General features: G+C 39.1%; 1 protein-coding gene across 7 annotated transcripts in view; it reads right to left on the bottom strand.

Moving 5' to 3' along the window:
• The window catches only part of CNTNAP4 (contactin associated protein family member 4), a 252,839-nt gene that overhangs the window by 161,368 nt on the left and 70,235 nt on the right, over window positions 1–21,236 (bottom strand). For 5 of the 7 annotated variants that reach the window (XM_047079258.1, XM_047079260.1, XM_047079263.1 and 2 more), the window contains exon 3: window positions 14,972–15,165. In XM_047079258.1, coding sequence (XP_046935214.1) covers window positions 14,972–15,165 — 194 coding nt within the window. Of the gene's footprint in view, window positions 1–14,971; window positions 15,166–21,236 lie in introns of those variants that run through there. The other 2 variants (XM_047079259.1, XM_047079264.1) reach the window with 2 other exon arrangements.

Here is a 21,236-nt window from a genome sequence, read left to right as displayed (position 1 = left end):
GTGGGTGGGCCTCATCCAATCAGTGGAAGGCCTGAGTAGAAAAATGCCTGATTTCCCCGGAAGAGGGGATTGTGGCAGCAGACCCCTTGGAACGCAAACTGCAACTCTTTTGTGGGTCCTCTAGCTTTCCAGTCTACCTTGCAGATTTTGGACTCATCAAACCTCCACAATCATATAAGCCAATTCCTTAAAATAAATCTATGTACATCCTGTTGGTTCCATTTCTCTGGAGAACCCCAACTAATACAGTCTTCTGCCAGGGCCCCCTCGACTTCACCTCCTCCTTCTTATGGTGCTAACTCTCTACTGCCCTTCCTCTATGCTTTTGCCAGCCCACAGTGTCCTTGTCCTGCTGTCCTCCACCACAGTTATGCCTGCACATTGCAACCCTGCATCAAACTAAGAATCTACGCTCTCTGCTCCTGCACATGCGTGGTACCACAGGTGCCCGTTTGCGGTCTCCAGCCTAAGCTGCGCTCTCAGAGCCATGGGGAGGTTCTTTTCTGGGTCGGCACCCTGAAAATTCAGTGTTTGTCTACACATGTATCCAAGGGGGGTTGATTTTATGGGGAAAAGGGGACCGGACAGAACAATTTCTAATTTAGAGAAGTTTCAGTATTTATCTGTCATCTTTGACATGCAGATTTTTTTTAATTGAGATGTTTTATTTATTTTTGAGAGAGAGAGAGGCACAGGGTGCAAGCAGGGGAGGGGAAGAGAGAGAGGAAGTCACAGAATCCGAAGCTTAACCAAAGCATCCGGATGCTTAACCGACTGAGCCACCCAGGCACCCCAACATGCAGATTTTCAAGGAGAGTATAAACATCACTGTGAACTTCATTAATCCATGCATTTATTCTAATCTAAGGGTAGAAAATCTATTTCCAAAGTGACATCGTGAAAAAAAAATTTTTTTTTTACCTCTTTTTATTTCAGAGTGTAAAGATGGAACCTCTATTACCATAATAGCTTTGCAGCTCTTGGGACACTCTTCTGCAACTTTCCACCAACTTGCTAAAATAAATACAAGTTTTTCCTGAAACTGCTATTCCCCAGCCCACCCCCAACTCATGATGACTCTGACATATTGTAATAAAGCCATTGCTCCCTGAGGATCTCTTTGCGCTGCTCCAGCAATTTTTGTCTTCTCTCTCTCTTATTGAAAAAGAACCCTATTATTAAGTACTTAAAATGTTCAAGATTCCAAAGAGAAGACAACCTTTCGGTATGAGAGATTAATAATAACAATAAGAAATACAGAATGGGAGATAGGCGTTCACAGCCAAATAAAAATTTCATTTGCAGAATACAAATCAAATATGATTTCTTTTGAGCTGCATCTCTCTGATTTATAGACACAGCTCTGTAGAATATTTCCTAGTATTTTTACTTCCTCTGTTCTCCTTTTCATACTCACAGCTACTTCTGCACAAATGCCCTAACATTTGAATCTTTTCTAAAGCATGACTCTTCTAAATTGGCCAAAGGATTATTCTTTGTGAATGCTTCTGAAAGTAGTTAGATGCGGATAATTATATACAAAGACAAATCTTAGGCAATGAGGTATAACTCCTAAAGGCAATTGGGAATATGGATGGATAAAGACATTTGGTTCAAGTTCTGATTCTTATGACTAAGAGTTTTTCTTCTACATATTCATACAGAATATTATATAGATGCCTCATCTCAGTACATACACATACCTCTGCCTTGTCAACCGGCAGACACATCACCAGATTTTTGTACTTTGGACCTTAAGTAATCACAAAAGTGTTTCCTTTTACTATCATGGTATTATTCATATTTATTCCAAACCACATTAGGGAAAAAAAAAGCATGGTTTCTATCTCCTAGAATTTCACAGCCTTAATTAAGAAATGGTATGCATTTTAGCCAGTAGCATTTGGGTATTTATTTGTAGTGAGTGTATAATTTGGAATAAAGGAAAATGTGTAAGTACAGTGAAAGAGAATGAAACATACATGAATGCGTTTGAAATCCAGTCGATTAAGGTTATACAAACCATGCAAAGTAATCCATAAGGACTCCGTGGAAATGACACTATCACAGATGTCATTGGAAACAAGACCCTGGTGATGAGTTAGTGAACACAGGAAAAGCGATAGGGCAGGAGGGACCAGAAAGTAAGTGGTTAGAAGGCCCCAAGTTGGAGGGGATGAACTGAAGCATATTTGGCAAGCATGCCTGAAATAAATGAAGAGTATACCCACAAGAGAAGTGTGAGAGCACAAGGCACCCTGGTGAATGTCCTAAGAGCAATCACTGAGTGGGGGAGTCTGGAGGTGTGGTTCACCCTACCCAAGGGAGCGGTCAATGAAACGAACCAGGTTTGGGGTTGGACAGGCCCTCAGGCCTGTCAGCCAAGCAAAACATTTCAGTAAAATAGAGCGGCATGCTGATTTTTGTACACCAAATGCATGGAGTTACCCCATCCCGGAGGCAACAACAAATGTGTATTAATCCACATATATGCCCTTCTACCTAGTCCTCTGCAGCGAGCCTTGGCCTTTACCTCCACAACGTTTGCTGATGAACAGAGCAACGCTAACTCTCCCACACCGAAAGCACTGAAAGCAAACCTACACCTTGAACTACAATACGTATGTTGAGAAACAAAAAAGGATTAAATCCACAGTCTATTAAAGTTAGCATCATTCGACTGCCTGAGAGTAGATTATGTGTAAAATATGACCCTAAACCAAGGATCTGGATATTCACCATGGATTCCCTTCTCTCGGTATGTCGCAATACTGCTCTTTGCTAGCTTTGCGTACTTACCAATATTAGGAAGGAAGAGAGCTCAATGTAAAACTTTATAAAAGTTCTAACTATTCACATGAACTTAGGTCGGAACTTAGGATCTTAAATCTCAGTTTCTTCGGTATCAAAATATTATTGATCTACTTTCTTTATGGGTCGATGGGGAAGCATGCAATTTTGCAGCTGGAAGGGAATGAGACAGCACTCAGTAAGTACCTGGATTCTACCTGCACCCTCGTTCTGTAAGGACACAAAAAGCAGCACACTGAGGTGAGTTGTCCTTAGGGCTGTGCTGGTCATCTGCTTGTTTCACTTAGAACCACGTATCACCCTTTCCCTGCTCTGTTCTGAGGCATGCGAGGGCTGAGTGATGCTGACTGAGAATTGTAGGCTCCTGGTTTAGCAAGCTTCCAGCCCAGAGCTGGGGAGAGGTGGGCAGGTGAAGGGCAGGGAGGCGCCAGGATACTTCTCCCCACTCTTGCTCTGCCTGGGCAGCTTCTTGGTAGTGGCTGAGTCTTTTTTTTCACAAGGCTCCTGCTCCCAAAGGACACCCTTGCTTCTCCAATCCTCTACCGGGAAGCCGCTGCCAGGATTCTAGCACTAATAGACAACGTCAGCCTCTAAGCTCTGGAGGCATGACCTTCTCATTTTTTCCCTCCGGCCCTTGGCGTTATAGCATCTTCCTGCTGTCACTAAGCTCTGAGTCGTCTCACCGCCTCACGTTTGGCCGATCAGCTTTTCCGTCACCTGTAACCAATTTCCTCTGATGACTGTGCAGTTTCAGAGGCCTGGAGTGATTCTGGTTTTTCTGACTGGGCACTGACTCAGAGATCAATTTAGCATCAGAACTCAAGTATTTTTTAATCTGTAATAACATGATCAAAGACTAATGACATGCACGTCAGACTGCCACCCACCCATTAGACAAATATATTTTTTAGACCACTACTAAAATAAGCATTAACAAATACCATATGATGCTACAGACTGATAACTCACGTAGGCTTTATAGTATCATTACATATTATGGCATTATACAACAAGTAGGAAATAGTCACTGTTTTTCTTAAAAATTTGATAATTGAATTATTTCCTACCTGTTCTCCTCTATTTGTTCTCCTTTGTTTCTTCCACATCCAGATTACTTTGCCCTATTTGAAACCTCATATAAATCTAATCTTTACCTGTGCTTCCATAAATAAACAAATATTCCATCCATCACCCACCCCCCCATCTCTTCCTCTTCACTCCCTAAGATTCACTCTTTAGCATCAAATGTCCGCTCACTTTCAAAATTTCACATCAGTTTTGGAACCCACTCCAGAAATGGTAGTATATTCTTGCATCGTCTGTTTTTGATGGCCATAAGTTATTCCATTGGGTGGAGGTGCTATAATTTATTTAAGCGAGTGATATACGGCTGCTGGGTTCAATCAATATCATTTTGCTGCTGCAGACAACGTTGCAGTGAATATTCTTGCATACATTTCAAATGTACAATGCAAGTGAGCTTGCAGGATTAACCCCTAGAGTTTGGGCTACTTTTTGGTGCAGATTATATACCTGGATAGATTTAAAGCATTAGGCAACACTGTTTTGGACTCCCTATGGCAATGCTTTCTGTGTTTTAAATCATTTGGGTTCTCCTTCAAAATGCTGATTTCATACACATAATATTTTGACCTGTAACATAGGGGATATAGAAGCCAGGTTCCTGAGGAGCAAAATCTTGCCCCATTTAGCTGTGTGGCTTTGGGAAAGTAACCTTCGCATCTCTGTTTGCGTATACACAAACTGGGCATTATCAGAGTTCCTAACTCACTGGATTGTGAAGAATAACTGAATAAATATATAATGCATACAGAATAATGCCTGGAGTATTTCTTTTTATTTGAGCAAATAATCCCTCCACTCTTTTATTTATAGACCTTAACTTATATTATTTACAAACCTATCGACAGAAGATTCTGGGCCATAATAAGTGTTCATCCTTCTTGCTTTTTAGATGCTTTTCTTTAAAATCAATTTTTAGCTTCCTCTTGTGTTAAACAGTAGTACCCATAATACCACGGTTTTCATACCATCGTTAAAATTTTGTAAGAAGAGTCATCATATTAAATGTGTAACTATTAAAACTAAAGAAGACATTACTTTGTTACACAAAACAACTTGGCAAATTATGTCCAAAGAACACTGTAGTTCCAACATTCTCATTTATTCAAGTCTTTTAGGGAATGCTACCTGACACCTATTTTTTTTTAAATATATGAAATTTATTGTCAAATTGGTTTCCATACAACACCCAGTGCTCATCCCAACAGGTGCCCTCCTCCATACCCATCACCCACCCTCCCCTCCCTCCCACCCCCCATCAGCCCTCAGTTTGTTCTCAGTTTTTAAGAGTCTCTTATGCTTTGGCTCTCTCCCACTCTAACCTCTTTTTATTTCCTTCCCCTCCCCCATGGGTTCCTGTTAAGTTTCTTAGGATCCACGTAAGAGTGAAAACATATGATATCTGTCTTTCTCTGTATGGCTTATTTCACTTAGCATAACACTCTCCAATTCCATCCACATTGCTACAAAGGGCCATATTTCATTCTTTCTCCTTGCCACGTAGTACTCCATTGTGTATATAAACCACACTGACACCTGTTTTAATGCGCATGTCTTCAATAATGAATGAGGTGGTAGACGCTTGCACATACTTACATATCATCCTTTCCTTTCTAGGCAGTGTCTGTTTATATTTTGCTTCCTTTTTAAAAAAAAATAAAGCTTTATTTTTTATTATTAATTTTCAAGAGTATTTTGTACCTGTGCTAATAGAATCTTCGGAGATAATGGGCATGTTCTATAACTGCACTAATACAGTAACCAATGGCTTCATCTAGCTAGCTATTCAGCACTTAAAATGTGGCTAGCGTGACTGAGAAACTTTGTTTTTATTTTCTTTCATTTTAGTTAATTGAGTTTTAAATTTAAATAGCACTAGATAGCTAGTGGCTACCATATTAGACCATCTTTCTCATTAGAAGGACTGAGTTAACATCTGGTTTATAGCTCTTTTTACCTAGCATTGATCTTTAGCCAAATCCTTCTTGCAACATATACTCGAGGAATGCACAGGAGTTTACTGGATCTAAGATACATCGGCATCCTGCTGATTATGCTTTGTACTGAACTAAGAATCTATACTTGGTTGTCAAGTGTGTTTATGGAGTAATCCAATGGTTCCCACACTTTGCAGCAAATTGGAATCGCCTGGTACTATTTCTTTAAAATCCCAATACCTGGTTTCCATCCCAAATACTATTTGATTGGCATGGATGCTACCTGGGTATCAGAATTCAAATAAGCTGCAACATTTGGGAACGACAGACATCACCTGTAATCAGTGAGTAACGTGGGAGTGATGAGATGCAGGCACGCCGAAACAAAAAGGGGGTTGGCAGGTATCTCTGAGGAGTTATGTCGTTGGCAAGGTATGAAAGCTGAAGGTGCCCTGAAGCTGATGGCTTTCCTGATCTGTGGTGGTCACACCCACTCAGCCTTGCCCATCGTGACCATGTTTATCCCAATTCAAGTTGTGGGGATATTTAGAAGCTGTTCAGTGTAACTAAGCATCCATTATGCTGTTGCTGTGCACACTGTGATATTGCCTGCCCTGTATCCCTTTTTTTAAATATGAAATTGTCAAACTGGTTTCCATACAACACCCAGTGCTCATCCCAACAGGTGCCCTCTGCAATACCACTCACCCACCCTCCCCTCCCTCCCACCCCCCATCAACCCTCAGTTTGTTCTCAGTTTTTAAGAGTCTCTTATGTTTTGGCTTTTTAAATCTAAGTAAACTTGCAGGTGAATGAAGTCCATTCAGTCATTGTCAATCTGACTATCAATCTCAACCCAGGACCACTGCTGCTGGTGAATCAAACTGGGCACTGCCATCATAGAAGCTACAAATATTTTTCAATTTATACTCTTCCTTTTAATATTGTTTATGTTATTTTTTCATGCAGCTCTCTAAATATTATCTCATTTTTCATCATTTCCTCGATGGCACCTGGGTTTGGTTCTCTTGCTTAGAAAGACATGTGCCTTCCAATATTATGTGTGTTATCTATTCATCATCTTGTGTTTTCTTCTATTACTTTTTTCTATGTCTGTATTATTATTATTTAGAGAGAGTGTGTGAGCAGGGAAACACAGGGAAAGAGAGAGATTCCCAAGCAGGCTCCATGCTCATTGGGAGGCCTAATGTGGGGCTCGATCTCAGGATCATGACCTGAGCCAAAATACAGAGTTAGATGCTCAAACAACTGAGCCACCCAAGAGCCCCTGTATTATTTTTAAATATTCAATTCATCTGGAATCCATTTTGATATAAAAATGTGGGGCGCCTGGGTGGCGCAGTCGGTTAAGCGTCCGACTTCAGCCAGGTCACGATCTCGCGTTCCGTGAGTTCGAGCCCCGCGTCAGGCTCTGGGCTGATGGCTCAGAGCCTGGAGCCTGTTTCCGATTCTGTGTCTCCCTCTCTCTCTGCCCCTCCCCCATTCATGCTCTGTCTCTCTCTGTCCCAAAAATAAATAAAAAACGTTGAAAAAAAAATTTAAAAATGTTACTTATTTTTCTAGAAACTATAGCTTACTAAGTTCCATTATTGACTATATACATTTCCTCACATACTTTCTTTTTTTTTTCAATATATGAAATTTATTGTCAAATTGGTTTCCATACAACACCCAGTGCTCATCCCAACAGGTGCCCTCCTCAATACCCATCACCCACCCTCCCCTCCCTCCCACCCCCCATCAGCCCTCAGTTTGTTCTCAGTTTTTAAGAATCTCTTATGCTTTGGCTCTACCCCTCTCTAACCTCTTTTTTTTTTCCTTCCCCTCCCCCATGGGTTTCTGTTAAGTTTCTCAGGATCCACATATGAGTGAAAACATATGGTATCTGTCTTTCTCTGTATGGCTTATTTCACTTAGCATCACACTGTCCAGTTCCATCCACGTTGCTACAAAGGGCCATATTTCGTTCTTTCTCTTTGCCATGTAGTACTCCATTGCATATATAAACCACAATTTCTTTATCCATTCATCAGTTGATGGACATTTAGGCTCTTTCCATAATTTGGCTCTTGTTGAGAGTGCTGCTATAAACATTGGGGTCCAAGTGCCCCTATGCATCAGTACTCCTGTATCCCTTGGGTAAACTCCTAGCAGTCCTCACATATTTTCAATGCTACTTGTATCTTAGGCAAATCCCTAAATGGTATTTGGACTTAGTAATGGATGCTCTCTTTTATTCTTTCACTATGTTTTCACGTGCCAGTATCAACATGTTTTAATTAACATAGATTTATAAAATTTTTCTAACATGTAGGTTCTCCTTACTACTGTTATTTTGCTAATTTATGTATTTGTTCATACTTTTTATACATGAAATTCAGAATGATTTCATTTTTATGAGTTATTTTAGGTAGAATGAGTAGCCTGTGATACTATTTTCCACTTCAAAACAGATATGACTTGCCATTTAATCAAGTCTTCTTTTATATCCTTCAGTAATATTCTAAATATTATTTTTATATATCCTGTACATTTTTCTAAGTTTTACCTTCATATTTATTCATTTTTGGTTCTAGTTTAAGTGGAGTATGTAATCCTTTTGTATTGTCTGTGCAGTTATTTATAAGTGGGAAGATAAATTACTGATTTAAAAAATTAATTTTGTTGTTAGGCACATTACTGAGTTACCATCTTAAAAAATAGTAAAATAATTCTCTTAGATTTTTAAGCATTATATTGTATCAGTGCCATATCTTGTCACCTCCTTTCTAGCTTTATATATTTTTCTATCTCTTTCTCTGATCAAAACATGCTTGTAAGTTCGGAACTTAAAAAACCAAAAATTAGGAAAGAGAGCGTAATGCATTGGTTTACAGAGAGACCTAGATGCCTAGGTCTTAACAACAAAAGAGACATTTCAAAAGGACAGACTTGTTCCAAGAGAGAACTCCAAATGTAGTCTCCGGAGGCTGGAACTAGAAAAGCCGGAAGTAGACATCTACGACATCAGATCACAGCGATGGCAAGAAAGAATGGAGAAAAGCGGGTCATGTTATCACTGAACTGTGACATGGTAGAATGTGAGACGCAAGTTGGAAAGTGTCTTTAACACATGTTATTCCCTGGTTGATGATTTGAGAACGATCCTGAGTGTGAGTGTGCCCTCTGAGGAGGGCACCAAATCCAATCTCCTGTTAACTCTAATCACTGTTCAAATAATTTTTACTTTGCTTGCTTAGAGGCAGATCATTTTGAAGAATGTGAAACAACATTACCATTTGTCTTATATCACTGTTTATGTGTACTTGAAATGCATGGGAGTTCCCATATATGTATTTGGTGCATCACATATTGATACAAAGTTCCCATATATATGCGTGTCCAAAGAAGTTTATGAGAAGGGACTCACAGAGCACACGAGAGAACCTCCATGAAAGAAACCACACTACATGATAAAGTGCCTAGCAAACTAACTGTTCAGACCCATGACTGAAGCCACATTAAAAACCCAGATGCAGCCACCTTTAAGCATGCACTACTAGGTTAATCATTTTCAAAAGGGTGAAGAAGTCATGATTAAATAGAAATACATCAAGAGATTTCCTGACGATACAAATAATAGCAACTTCCATTAAAAATGTCTTTTTGGCATCGGAGTAGAGGCCATCCAGAAAGACAGATGCAGCTTAAGGCATTCTCTAGGCCTCTGTCCAAGTACTGAGGCAAGTCTTGCGATGCATTAAACTTGATGGTTTGACACGTTGACATACACGGCATTAGTACTGTTGTGCTTTGAAACCCCACAAATGATTTTTGCAGGTTTAAGTTGCTAGAACAAGGGCTCGACAGAGGGGAAGGACGAGGAAAGATGTGCCTTGCATGGCATGGAGTCCAGCAAGCTTATAGCACCCCTCCCGCTTGTATTCCTGCCTCCTGAGGTTTTCTATTAAACTCCCCTGGCCACATGTTTATTTGATTTGAAACAAATGCATGTTAAAATCTTTGCAGGTAGTGTTTCTGCACTGTGTGGCTTTGAGAGTTGACGACTCAATCATTCACAGTGATAATGGTGTGAATATTCTGGGACAGGTGATACTTCTACCTAATTGACTATATTACTATGTCACAGGGGCTCTGTGTTTTTCACAAAACAAACCCAGAATCATGACATTAAACACTTCTAAGTAAAAAACAAGGGGCGCCTGAGTGGCTCAGTCGGGTAAGCATCTGACCTCCGCTCAGAGCATGATCTCACTGTTCGTGAGTCTAAGCTCCACATCAGGCTCTCTGCTGTCAACACGGAGTCTGCTTTGGTCCCTGTCTCCCTCTCTCTGCCCCTCCCCAGCTCATGCTTTCTCTCTGTCTCAAAAATAAATAAAACATCAAAAAAATTTTTAATAAGAAAAAAATAAGAAAAATAAGAAACAAAATAAAACTACTCTAACTTTAGAAATACGCTAAAGGTTTTTGTTTGTGTGTTTGGAAAACCAGGTACAAATGACATTCATAAAAAAACAAAAAGCAAACTATTCTGTGTATAACAATCATATTTACCTAAACAATTCATAAAATTGGTACCATTCCCATTCCTTGCCTGTATAGTCTGGAGTGTCAAAGAATCTTGGGCATGTATCAGGGACCATTTGGATAATTTAGCTATAAAGTTCCTGCACATGTTTATCTATTTAAAATAGTTTCTAAGATGTTACTTTCATGATATCTTAGCAATTGTCCTTAAACGAGCAGAAATTACACCTTACATTCACTTTTTCAATCACTTACAATAAAACTGGCTGAAAAGTCCTTTGATCATAGATGTTGAGGGATTTTATTTTATCTTCATTTTGAGAGGAACCATTTTAGTGGCTTGCATTTTCTAATTTTGTGAAATATTTACATGCCAAGTACTAGAGTAGTTTCTATAAATTACATTTATGGGCCTGGACTATAAATTTTTTTCTAAAGAAATGTTTTAATATGTGATTTTACAAAATATCATCTATCTGTCAAGTTTACAGTTCTATCAAATATGTGCATGACCTATAGAGACAATAAATACTTCATCTTTCTTTTTAAAGATTATTTGTAAGAAGCATCAGGGCCTTTTATTAAACCTTTCAGGTATATAGAGCCATTGTTCTCTCCAGCGCTCGAGGTGGGATCAGATGAAGGGAGAATGAAGATCCTCAATGCAGCATTTCAATCCATGTTGATGGGTTTTATTTTATTTGTTTCTAAACTTACAACAATTGTCTCTTCTTCCTTTTTCCATCACATACTTGTATAATGGCTTATATGTTCCCTAACCCTCTTTCATAGATTTATTTCTATCATCTGGGGCAGAATGTGAAGCTCTTAAATAAAATGGGCATTTTTTGTACAGTCTGTATATAACTCAGAATACCTTTTTTAAAAATGGGCCAAAAAAAACCAAATAAAGAAAACGACTCTGGAAAATCTATATTTGTAAAATACAGCAGTGGGTTAAAGTCCTTACTATGTACATCAATTAAAAATTGTACTTTGGCTAAAAAACAATCCAGGTTGAAGTGATCTGTGTTATTCCAGGTGAAATGGCAAGAACTAGGCATAATTCACCATGTTTCATTCTTCCTGCTTTGGCAATTGTAGATTCACGGAGACGGAGCCTCCCTCGGAGAGGTACCTGCGTAACTAGGAGCAGGACAGAACTCAGCAGCCTACCTGGGATGAGCAGGCATCAGGAGGATGTGTGTGGTATGGGATGTGGGTTGTTTCACCTACATCATAACTTCGGTGTAGTCATGGTACCTATTGCACCAAGTCTTAATTTTGATCTTGACACTCAAAGTCATCCATCAATTTTCTTTACCGTATCCAAAAGTATCATTCAGACCTTCCTGACCTTGACAGTCCATTCTGACCAGTAGATTTCCTGGTTATTTTGTGGGAAACTGTACCTCTGGATATCGCCAAAGTCCATGCTGTTGTCTATTCTTTTCCGGCTACATGGGATAGCTTCCTTAATCCTTCCATAATCTAAGTTATGAAGCTTTTTCTTCAACACCCAGGTGAGCCCAGCTGTTTTGACAAAGTCAATCTACAATGATCTGCATATTCCACTAATTTCCAAATCTCTAGAATTCTGTACCCCATGTTTGCATGCTTCTCTGAATCATTTTTTGCTTTGTTCTGATGTATTTTATCTCTTGATGACATTAACATGAGCTCTTTTAATACCTCTCAGATTTTTTTTTCTTTACAAAGTTAGACCCAGAATAGGAGATCAATGTCTTCAAATCCATTCATTCATTGATTTTTTTTTCTGTAATAACCTCAACAAAAGCAATATACCACAATGGGTACTAAATGCTGGAAATGCAGATGAAAAAGATAAACCCTCTCCCATAAAAAGTTCAAAACTTATAGGGGGTAAAGAAATGTGCATCCTAACTCTAGGTATATTAAACTGGTAAAACATAAATGCACTAAAAGACATAACTGATTCTAGGAGGAAGCAGTCACTACAATAAAATGCATTTTTTATTCATTTATTCATTCCCTCATTCATTCATTCATTCATTCAACAAACATTTAGCATTTGCCTGCAACAAGCCAGGAACTCTTAAGATCTAGGATGCCGAGGGGTGCCTGGGTGGCTCAACTGGTTAAATGTCAGACCTTTGATACTGGCTCAGGTGATAATCTCACTGTGGTGAGACTGAGCCCCATGTCAGGCTCCACACTGAGCATGGAGCCTGCTTGGGATTCTCTCTCTCCCTCTCTCTCTCTGTCCCTTCTCCCCCTCTCAAAATAAATCAATCTTTAAAAAAAAGATTTGGGGCACCTGGGTGGCTCAGTCGGTTAAGCGTCCAACTTTGGCTCGGGTCATGATCTCACAGTTCGTGAGTTCGAGCCCCGCGTCCGGCTCTGTGCTGACAGCTCGGAGCCTGGAGCCGGCTTTGGATTCTGTGTCTCCCTCTCTCTCTGCCCTTCCCCTGTTCGTGCTCTCTCTCTCTGTCTCCCCAAAATAAATAAAGATTAAAAAATTTTTAAAATGAATAAACAAACAAATAAATAAATAATGAAAAAAAGATTTGGATGCTGAGATGACAGGTTGGAAGGTACAGCCTCTATTTTCAGGATGTTCACACTCAAAAGAGGAAGAGAATGAATAAACAAACAAATCAAAGCACAGCATAAAAAATAATATTACCTTGGCCAGTAATTATGGTAGATGCCATCTGTCTTTACATTGATTAGTTTGGATTGGTTAAGGATATCATTATGCCTCTATTTCACCCTGAGAACCTCACCTTTTTTTTTTTTAATTTTTTTAATGCTTATTTTTGAGAGAGAGAGACAGACAGACAGACAGACAGAGACAGAGTGTGAGCAGGAGAGGAGCAGAGAGAAGGAGACACAGAATCGGAAGCAGGCTCCAGGCTCTGAGCTCAGCTGTCAGCACAGAGCCAGATGCGGGGCTCGAACCCATGGAATGTGAGATCATGACCTGAGCTGAAGTTGGACGCCCAACCGACGGAGCCACCCAGGCACCCCTGAGAACCTCACCTGAACAAGAGTAAGCAAAGGAAGGCAAGTGGTGTGGTCTAAGTTTGACTTGCCCCAAAATTGAATAACGGAGAAATAATTTTCATGGTTGATGTATTATCTTAAGAAATGTCAACAATGTACATCTTACTTAACACATCTATATGTTAGCATGAATTAACCTCTACTTATCTAGTTTAAAACCCAATGCTTAATTTAGAAAAAGAGTAAAGGATAATCCAAACACCTAGTTAAAATAAATACCTCATTAAGCTTTCATTGTTATTGGTTCATAATTACTGTTTATTTTATCCCTAGTTTGAATGGTTCTCATGAAATTAATTCAACCGTAATATCCAGTTTTTCTCGCTCTTCTACACTTCAGCTTGCTTAGGATTTTAAGGCAGCTTTTCTTAAAAATGCTTATAGGCAACTTCTTCCAGCCCAACTGTTGTTCTCTCTAGAGAAAGAGCAGGGTTACTTCTTCTCAATTCAATTTACATCAATAAACACACATTGAATGGCCACCAAATGCTTCAGAGACACAAAGGTGAGTAAATCGCAGTCCATTTCTTCAATGAGTTGATAATGTATGACTGAGTTCTAGGAACTTTCAAAAGAGAGGCAATTGACTGATCAAAGAAAATTATCATTATGTGCCCAAATAGGCTTCTAAATTATCTGTGTGCTAAGAATGATGCTTCATTAAGTTACTCATTTTCTCTGGTTCCAGCAGCTCAGCCAGAGGAAAAGAAAAAAAAAAGAAAGTTCTTTGCAGCACGTTGTCCCTGGTCCACATAAGATCCAAACCAATACCCTTCTCCTAGCAAAGAAGTCCTTTCTTCACCACCAAGCAAACAGCCTGTAGCTTCCTTCTTCCACCAGCTGTTTATATGTGATCAGCCAACTACAAATACCACCCGCCATATTGCAAACTGCCTCCTTGTCAGTCTCTCTTAAGGAGCCATGCCCCTGCCAATAACATGCAGCGTTTTACACACTTACACACTTTTAAAAGACTAGAGAATGGTTTATATACAAATCATATATATATGTTTATATATACAAAACATATACAAAATATATATGTTTTATATACAAAAACATATATATATGTTTATATCATATATAATACTCCAAATATTATATATACCAACCTCCAAATACTAGAGAGAGAAGGAGATGTTCAGAAATCTCAGAGGCATCAGAGGAAATAAAAGGAAAAAATTCTGTCAACCAACCTTAAATGAAGACCATGCAAAAACCACTAGGTTATTGGATAAAACTTAAAAACAAATGATAGGTTTTATTTATTTCTTAGACTTCCACACTAGGTAGTGGACAAGTAAGATTTTTTTTTCAGTTTCTGGGGTCTCTGAGATAAGTTCACTCACCTTTAGTATTTTCAAAAGTTATACCATGAAACAGAATAGAAAATGAATATTAATTCATTTTTCCTTGAAAAATGCTTTCTAAGTAATTCCCAAGATTCTGTTTCTCAACTTAGTTTAAGAGATTCGTAAACAACACACAGGGATGACTCTGCTTCTTTTCCCTGAGAGACTATGCATTCTGTTAAAGAAACATACCCAGATGCTGTCTTCTTGTCGATATTGTTTCCAGTTCCTGCCACTATCACTGAACATCAGGAGGTAGCTGGTCACCCAGTTGGAGCTCCCATATCCCCCTTGGGTGGCCACAGCGGTGATCTCCATTCTCTCTCCAAGGTCAATCTGCAACCACTGGTATTTGTTTGACACAAGTGGAGACCAGCCACCAGCTCCTTTTATGAAAATAGAAACAGAAGACAACGGGAAGAAGATTAGTTAAAAAACTGTTATTGGATAGAAATGCCAGTAAGACTGTATTCCTGTATGGAATTTAATAAAGTCAAATTTCCAAAATATGAAACTTCTCATAATTGTAGAATAATATAGAAAAACAAGAATTTAGTATAAATGGATGAAGCCTGTGTTAATTATGTTCATTTCTAGGTGTTGTAACTCCCAACACGGGGTAGAACTGAGATTCTACTGAATGTTCGAAGTGCTTAATTTGACAAGTGGACATTCGTGTCTACACTTGGAACTAGGAAGGTTACTGCCCACACACATGATTAGGTGATGGTTCGACCTTCAATCATAGCTCACACTGTGGCATAACTAGAATACTACCTGTGGTATCTGATCATGTTTAGACTTCCTGGAGAAAGAAGTATAGCATAAAGCCTGAAAATACAGGTGGTCAAAAAGGATAGTCCCTATCCTCACTGTGTTTACGGGTTTATAGGAGGGACAGACATTGGAAAGCATGCTTGAAACACAAATGTTAATGGTGAGGCACGTGCAGGAAACAATAATACAACGGATGATGGAGGAGAGTTCTATCCAGTAGAAAGTTGGAACTGGCTGGCAACAGTGTAGGAGAGGCCATTAAATTTTCAGGAATTTTGCAAGCTGACTGCCGAATATAGCCACTTTTGCAACGGACCATGGTTGGAGTATTTAAACCACAGAAACTGGCAAACTCTACAGATCAGCACCCACTCCCACCCCAACCAATTCACCAACACACCACTGGTTCTATCCTGGCCGGGTGGGGAGGTGGGGTAAGGGGGGGGAGGTAAGAGGTGGGGGAGGGGCAGTCAGGGAAAAGGTCCTAGAGTAAGGTGTGCTTGAGCATTCAAGAGTGAAAAATAGGAACCTATTGTATATTCAAGGAAGTGTGGGTAGAGCCGAACTTATTGTGTTTCCTTTTACTCACTGCACACCAGAATATTAGAGATGTGACTACTGGATGTCTTGTTAAGATGTTTCATTCTTCCAGTTAATACAAAAAAGCCTTATTTGGGGACTTTACTTATTTTAAGTAATGTTCACATTGATAATTATGTAAGTAATACGTAATCATTGTAAAAGGCTTGAAACAGGGTTTAACGCATTCTTAAATCCATAATCATCTAATACTCAGTATCTTTTAAAATGTAACATCTAATATATAACACCCCAAGTAAGAATATTAGCACATGTTTTCTTTCCCACATTCTTTTGTCACCACCTTGAGGCTGTAAGCCCAACAAGGGAAGTGGGCAGATTATGGATATAATCAGCTGCTCATGAAAGAGAGCAGACTATCCTCTACGTAAGGCTCAAAACTGAGTCAATACAGTATATTAAAAAGGAATTATGTGACAACAACATCCTATCCTGATGCTATAATGCTAACTCCTACTGGTATTAGGGTATGATTACCAAGTTATTCACTACATTGTCTTTAGAAGGAGACTTTTTTTTTTTCAAATTTCCTTTTTTTCTTGGAAGAAGTCATTGTTCAAAAACGTCTTCCATTCCACACCTCTCTCTTTTTCATCCAAAATATTATACATACAGTAATTTTGGTTGGCTTGTTTTTACTTTTAATTTTCTCTGTATTTGCCCTTGAAGAACCTGTGGTTTGGGCCAGTAACCTGGATGGGTGGAGTTCTGTCGGCCACCAATACCATCTACTACGTTTAGGTTAGAGAAGAATACTCTCATATTTTGAGCCAAGAGGGTTTGTTGGCAGACACATGCTCTGGCTGCATTTCTGGTGTCTTGGTGTCACTTCTCCAGCACAGCTCTGCTGTCCACAAGGGGCACCTCTTACTCTTGCAGCCTGTTATCTAGAAGGAAGACTGATCTGAAGACATCTTGAATTATAGCCTGCCACAAATAACTCAGGAAATTCCTGAACCCTCAGTGGGAGTTGTTCCCACGGCATTATTTTTAAAGCCAAGCCAACTCTTCCTCCATATTTCACTGCTCAGGATGTAATGAAACTCCAGCCTACCTTTTCTACTTATTCTACTGTGGTAGAATTCACTTAGTATTTATTGAGCAAGTGAGTACTTTGTGTCAGGCATTCTGTGAAGACATAGTTATTTAATTCTCAGAGCAACCTATTGAATAGAGGATAAGTCACATACAGAGAGTCTGAATACCTGGCTGTCACCTGCAGAGCAGGAAGAGGCATGGTGCTCTTAGCCAGGACCTGCAGTGCCTCTCATGTTGTTACGATCAGTGGGAACTGGAAGCTCCCAATGGATGTAGAAAAGATGGTGCTGAGAGAGGTAGGGGAACCCTAGAATTTAGCTACGGGGCGGTTGAGCCAATTTTCCTCCCTCGAATTAACAAAGACCGTATCTCTGAAGTACGGGGACATGACGGGAGGGGTGAATGGGTAACTATTTCCCTCTACTGTCCTTTCTAAATCTTACTATTCTTCCTAAGGATCTCTCCAAGTTTGGAAGTTGAAAGTTTCCTGAGGTCTACTGCTAACCAAGCATCCTCAATCCGCTTATACTATTACTACTGCCTATCTCTCTGTTTTTTTATCATTAAAAAAAAATTTTTTTAAGTTTATTTATTTACTTTGGTTGAGAGAGAGAGTGGGGGGAAGGGCAGAAAGAGAGGGGAGAGAAAATCCCAAGCAGGCTCCTCAATGTCAGCACAGAGCCTGACACAGGGCTTGGTCTCACCAACAGTGAGGTCATGACCTAAGCCAAAATCAAGAGACGGATGCTTATCCGACTGAGCCACCCAGGTGCCCCATATCATTGTTTTATACATAGAAAAGTTGGAAAAGAGTGAATGAAGGGCCCCCGGCTGGCTATCACTTTAACCTGACATTTCGACATTCGGAATTTTATCTATATGTAGCTTATACCTCTGGGAAAATACTGATTATTTTGTGTCTTGCTCTTTCTAGTTAATTTCAATGGTCTATACACTTTTTCAATATAGAATTTCATAATCTTTCTCTAGCATTTTGACACTCCTTGATAGACCAGTATTTAAAAAGTGAGCACATGAGAGGAGCACAGTAAGGAAAAAAGAATCAGCATGATTCTGGTGAGTTAAAATTGGATCATCAATTCTCATCAGGAGAAAGAGGCACCTCTCACTGACCGCTCCCTCTTCCCAGCACCGCTCACTGTTACAGCTGCACTACCCGACTTGAAACATTCGCAGTTAATTGACCTTGAACATTTCAATTTCTCACCTGTGGTGAAAAGGTACTACTGATATGCAAATTAAGCTATATCATTAAAGAGGTACACCAATAAAGTCATGGAAATTCAGATGCTCCTGGGCTTTACCAAGTGAAATCGGCCCCAGGGAATCCACAGATTCCCCACAGGGTTTGAAGCTGTTTTAGCTCTGCAGATGCACATGGTCTAAGTGTGTGATGGAGTGATATCCTTGTTCTGATTCTAAAACAAATGTCGAAGAGGAATATGGAAAATGCAAACTTCTAGGTATAGATATAGGTACATATATAGGTAGAACGTGACATACTTTGGTACTGGCAGCCTGTGGTGACAAGTAGGAACAACAGACATGAAATAAAAGCTGACGTTACATTAGAACAGCCGTATGGCCACTACCAAACCACCCAGCATTCCGGAGCCATGCTATTGTCGTATTTACTTTTTTCATGGAAGAAATGAGGGCTAACTCCAGCCAATGGTAAAGTCTGAATTACTCCAAAATAAAAGAATTCCTCACTTTATTTATTAATCAAACCTTTTAGCTGCTGGTCAAGTATTATTCGTTCTTAATGATGCTTTTAATATGCCCATGTGTTCACCATTACAGTAGGCCAATACCTACAGACCAAAGACCATCTCTTTAGAACCCCCACCTCGTCCATGGTTACTGACACGTAACCCACCAGATAAAAACAAGAGTCTTGTCCCCTCAGCTCATTTTCTTCCTATTCCACCCTCCTTTTTCTCCTTCTTTGGCCTCATCACTGACACTTGGCATAGTAAAGTGTCATAAATCTATCCAAACAAAAACACTTGTTGACTCTTCGTATCACAGCCTGAAAACTCACATTTAAAAACGAAAATCCTCCCGACTGGTGAGACTTTTAAATTAAATGTTGTAGCACTGCTCTGAGAATTAATTTCAAAAAGCATATTAAAGTGCCTATTGATTTCTCTCACATACAGCAAGCATGTGGGTACATGGCAGTTGTTACTTTTTGAATTATAGAACAATTATTATTACTATTGACTCCAAATACAGATTTATGATCACAGCACTAAATTCAGCTCTGAAAATATTTAGTTCCTGAATGACCACAAACACAGCATCTCTTGCCTACCAGTTCTATTTATTTTTTTTAATTTTAAAAAAATGTTTATTTATTTTTGAGAGAGAGACAGAGTGTGAGTGGGGGAGGGGCAGAGAGAGACACGAGACGCAGAATCTGAAGCAGGCTCCAGGCTCCAAGCTGCCAGCATAGAGCCTGATGTGGGACTTCAACCCACAAACTGAGAGATCATGACTTGAACCGAAGTTGGGTGCTTAACCCACTGAGGCGCCCAGTGGGTGCCTACCAATTTTAAACATCAGTTTCCTGGGGAACTTGCTTCTATAAAATATGTGGCTGTGAATTATAGGGAAAGAAAAGCAAACTATAAATTGTCTGTGCCTATTGTATGTCAAACACTCTACTCTAGAAATTTTATGTACCATATTAAGCTTAATTACTAAAATTATCTAGTGAAATGAAATGTTTTAACACCTCTTCTTTTCAAATAAAACTTAAAAAAATATTTACAGAGGCTAAGTAAATTTTCCTAATATTATGCAAATTAAATTTTTCCAAATGTTATACAAATCACTTTAATGTGGATAAGAAATTACTTATTTTTAAAATAATTTAAATCTCAGTGAGGATCTCATTTTAAAAGTCACTTCCTTCTCAGTTCTTTACCCCTGAAAAAATTATACAACTGTCATTGCCCATAGTGGTTAATTTTATCCCAAGAATATATCTAAATTATAAATTCAATATTATTTATTTTTCTTTAATTTTTTTAAACATTCATCTTAAGTAGGTTCCACGTCCAGTGGGGGGCTTGAACTCAGGACCTTGAGATCAAGAGTCACATGCTCTATCAACTGAGCCAGGCAGATACCCTTATTCAATATTATTTAACTATAAGTAACTGCCTGGCTGAATTATAAATTTAATATCCATATATCCCATTTGCCAGATATCAATAATAATTAGTTCTGCTCATAGAGACACATCTTACAATTTTGGGAAAGTGAAAAGAAAAATTGAAGAAAAAATACTTTTGGTTGAAGCCTTAAAATAGAGAAAAGAATCACCTCTATCCCCTACTAATATTAAAAATGACATGACTGCCATTCCTGGTGGTCATCAGGGAGATGATGTGGCATAGAGTTTTGTCAACTTCGTAAAAGTACAAACTGCTCAGAAAGAAGGAGCCATAATTCTTTCCCAATATTTAAAGTGTAGAAAGACACAAATGTTCAAGGACACAAAGCACAGTGAACACAATTGAATGACAGTCCTAGCTACCACTAGGCCACATACATTTCTACAAAAATGATTGGCTTAATTAAAATTGTCATAGGAAAGCTTCCTTCTAAGATAATTACTTTTTTTTCACATGTCAACTAGATTTCCCCCAAGAGTCTAAATTTGCCCGGATCATTTTGATCTTGACATTACATTACAATAATGTAAGGAAACAAAAAGAACATTGTGCCAATATTTGTTTGGCTCCCTTAAATGGACTGCAGTGTCCCTGGGTCACCATGTAGAACTCTTAACAACTTTGTGTTGTTACCAGCTTAGTTTTTTGTCGGTTTTTTTGTGTGTTTGCTTGTTTTGCCAAGAAGAAAACACGATGCTATTGATGCTGTAATTTGCTGGTCTTTTTTCACAGAACACTCTGGAATCTTGGCATTGCCTCCCCTGGCCCCAGGGATGGTGACAGGGATGGACGCATCACCTGAGCCAGGCTAGTGGCGCAATTCCAGGATTCTGTCG

The sequence above is a fragment of the Lynx rufus genome, unplaced genomic scaffold, assembly GCF_022079265.1.
Source record: "Lynx rufus isolate CCGP_SWC_20201006 ecotype Redwood Valley unplaced genomic scaffold, mLynRuf1.p SCAF_16, whole genome shotgun sequence".
Taxonomy (NCBI): domain Eukaryota; kingdom Metazoa; phylum Chordata; class Mammalia; order Carnivora; family Felidae; genus Lynx; species Lynx rufus.
This window is presented reverse-complemented; position numbering and strand designations above follow the sequence as displayed.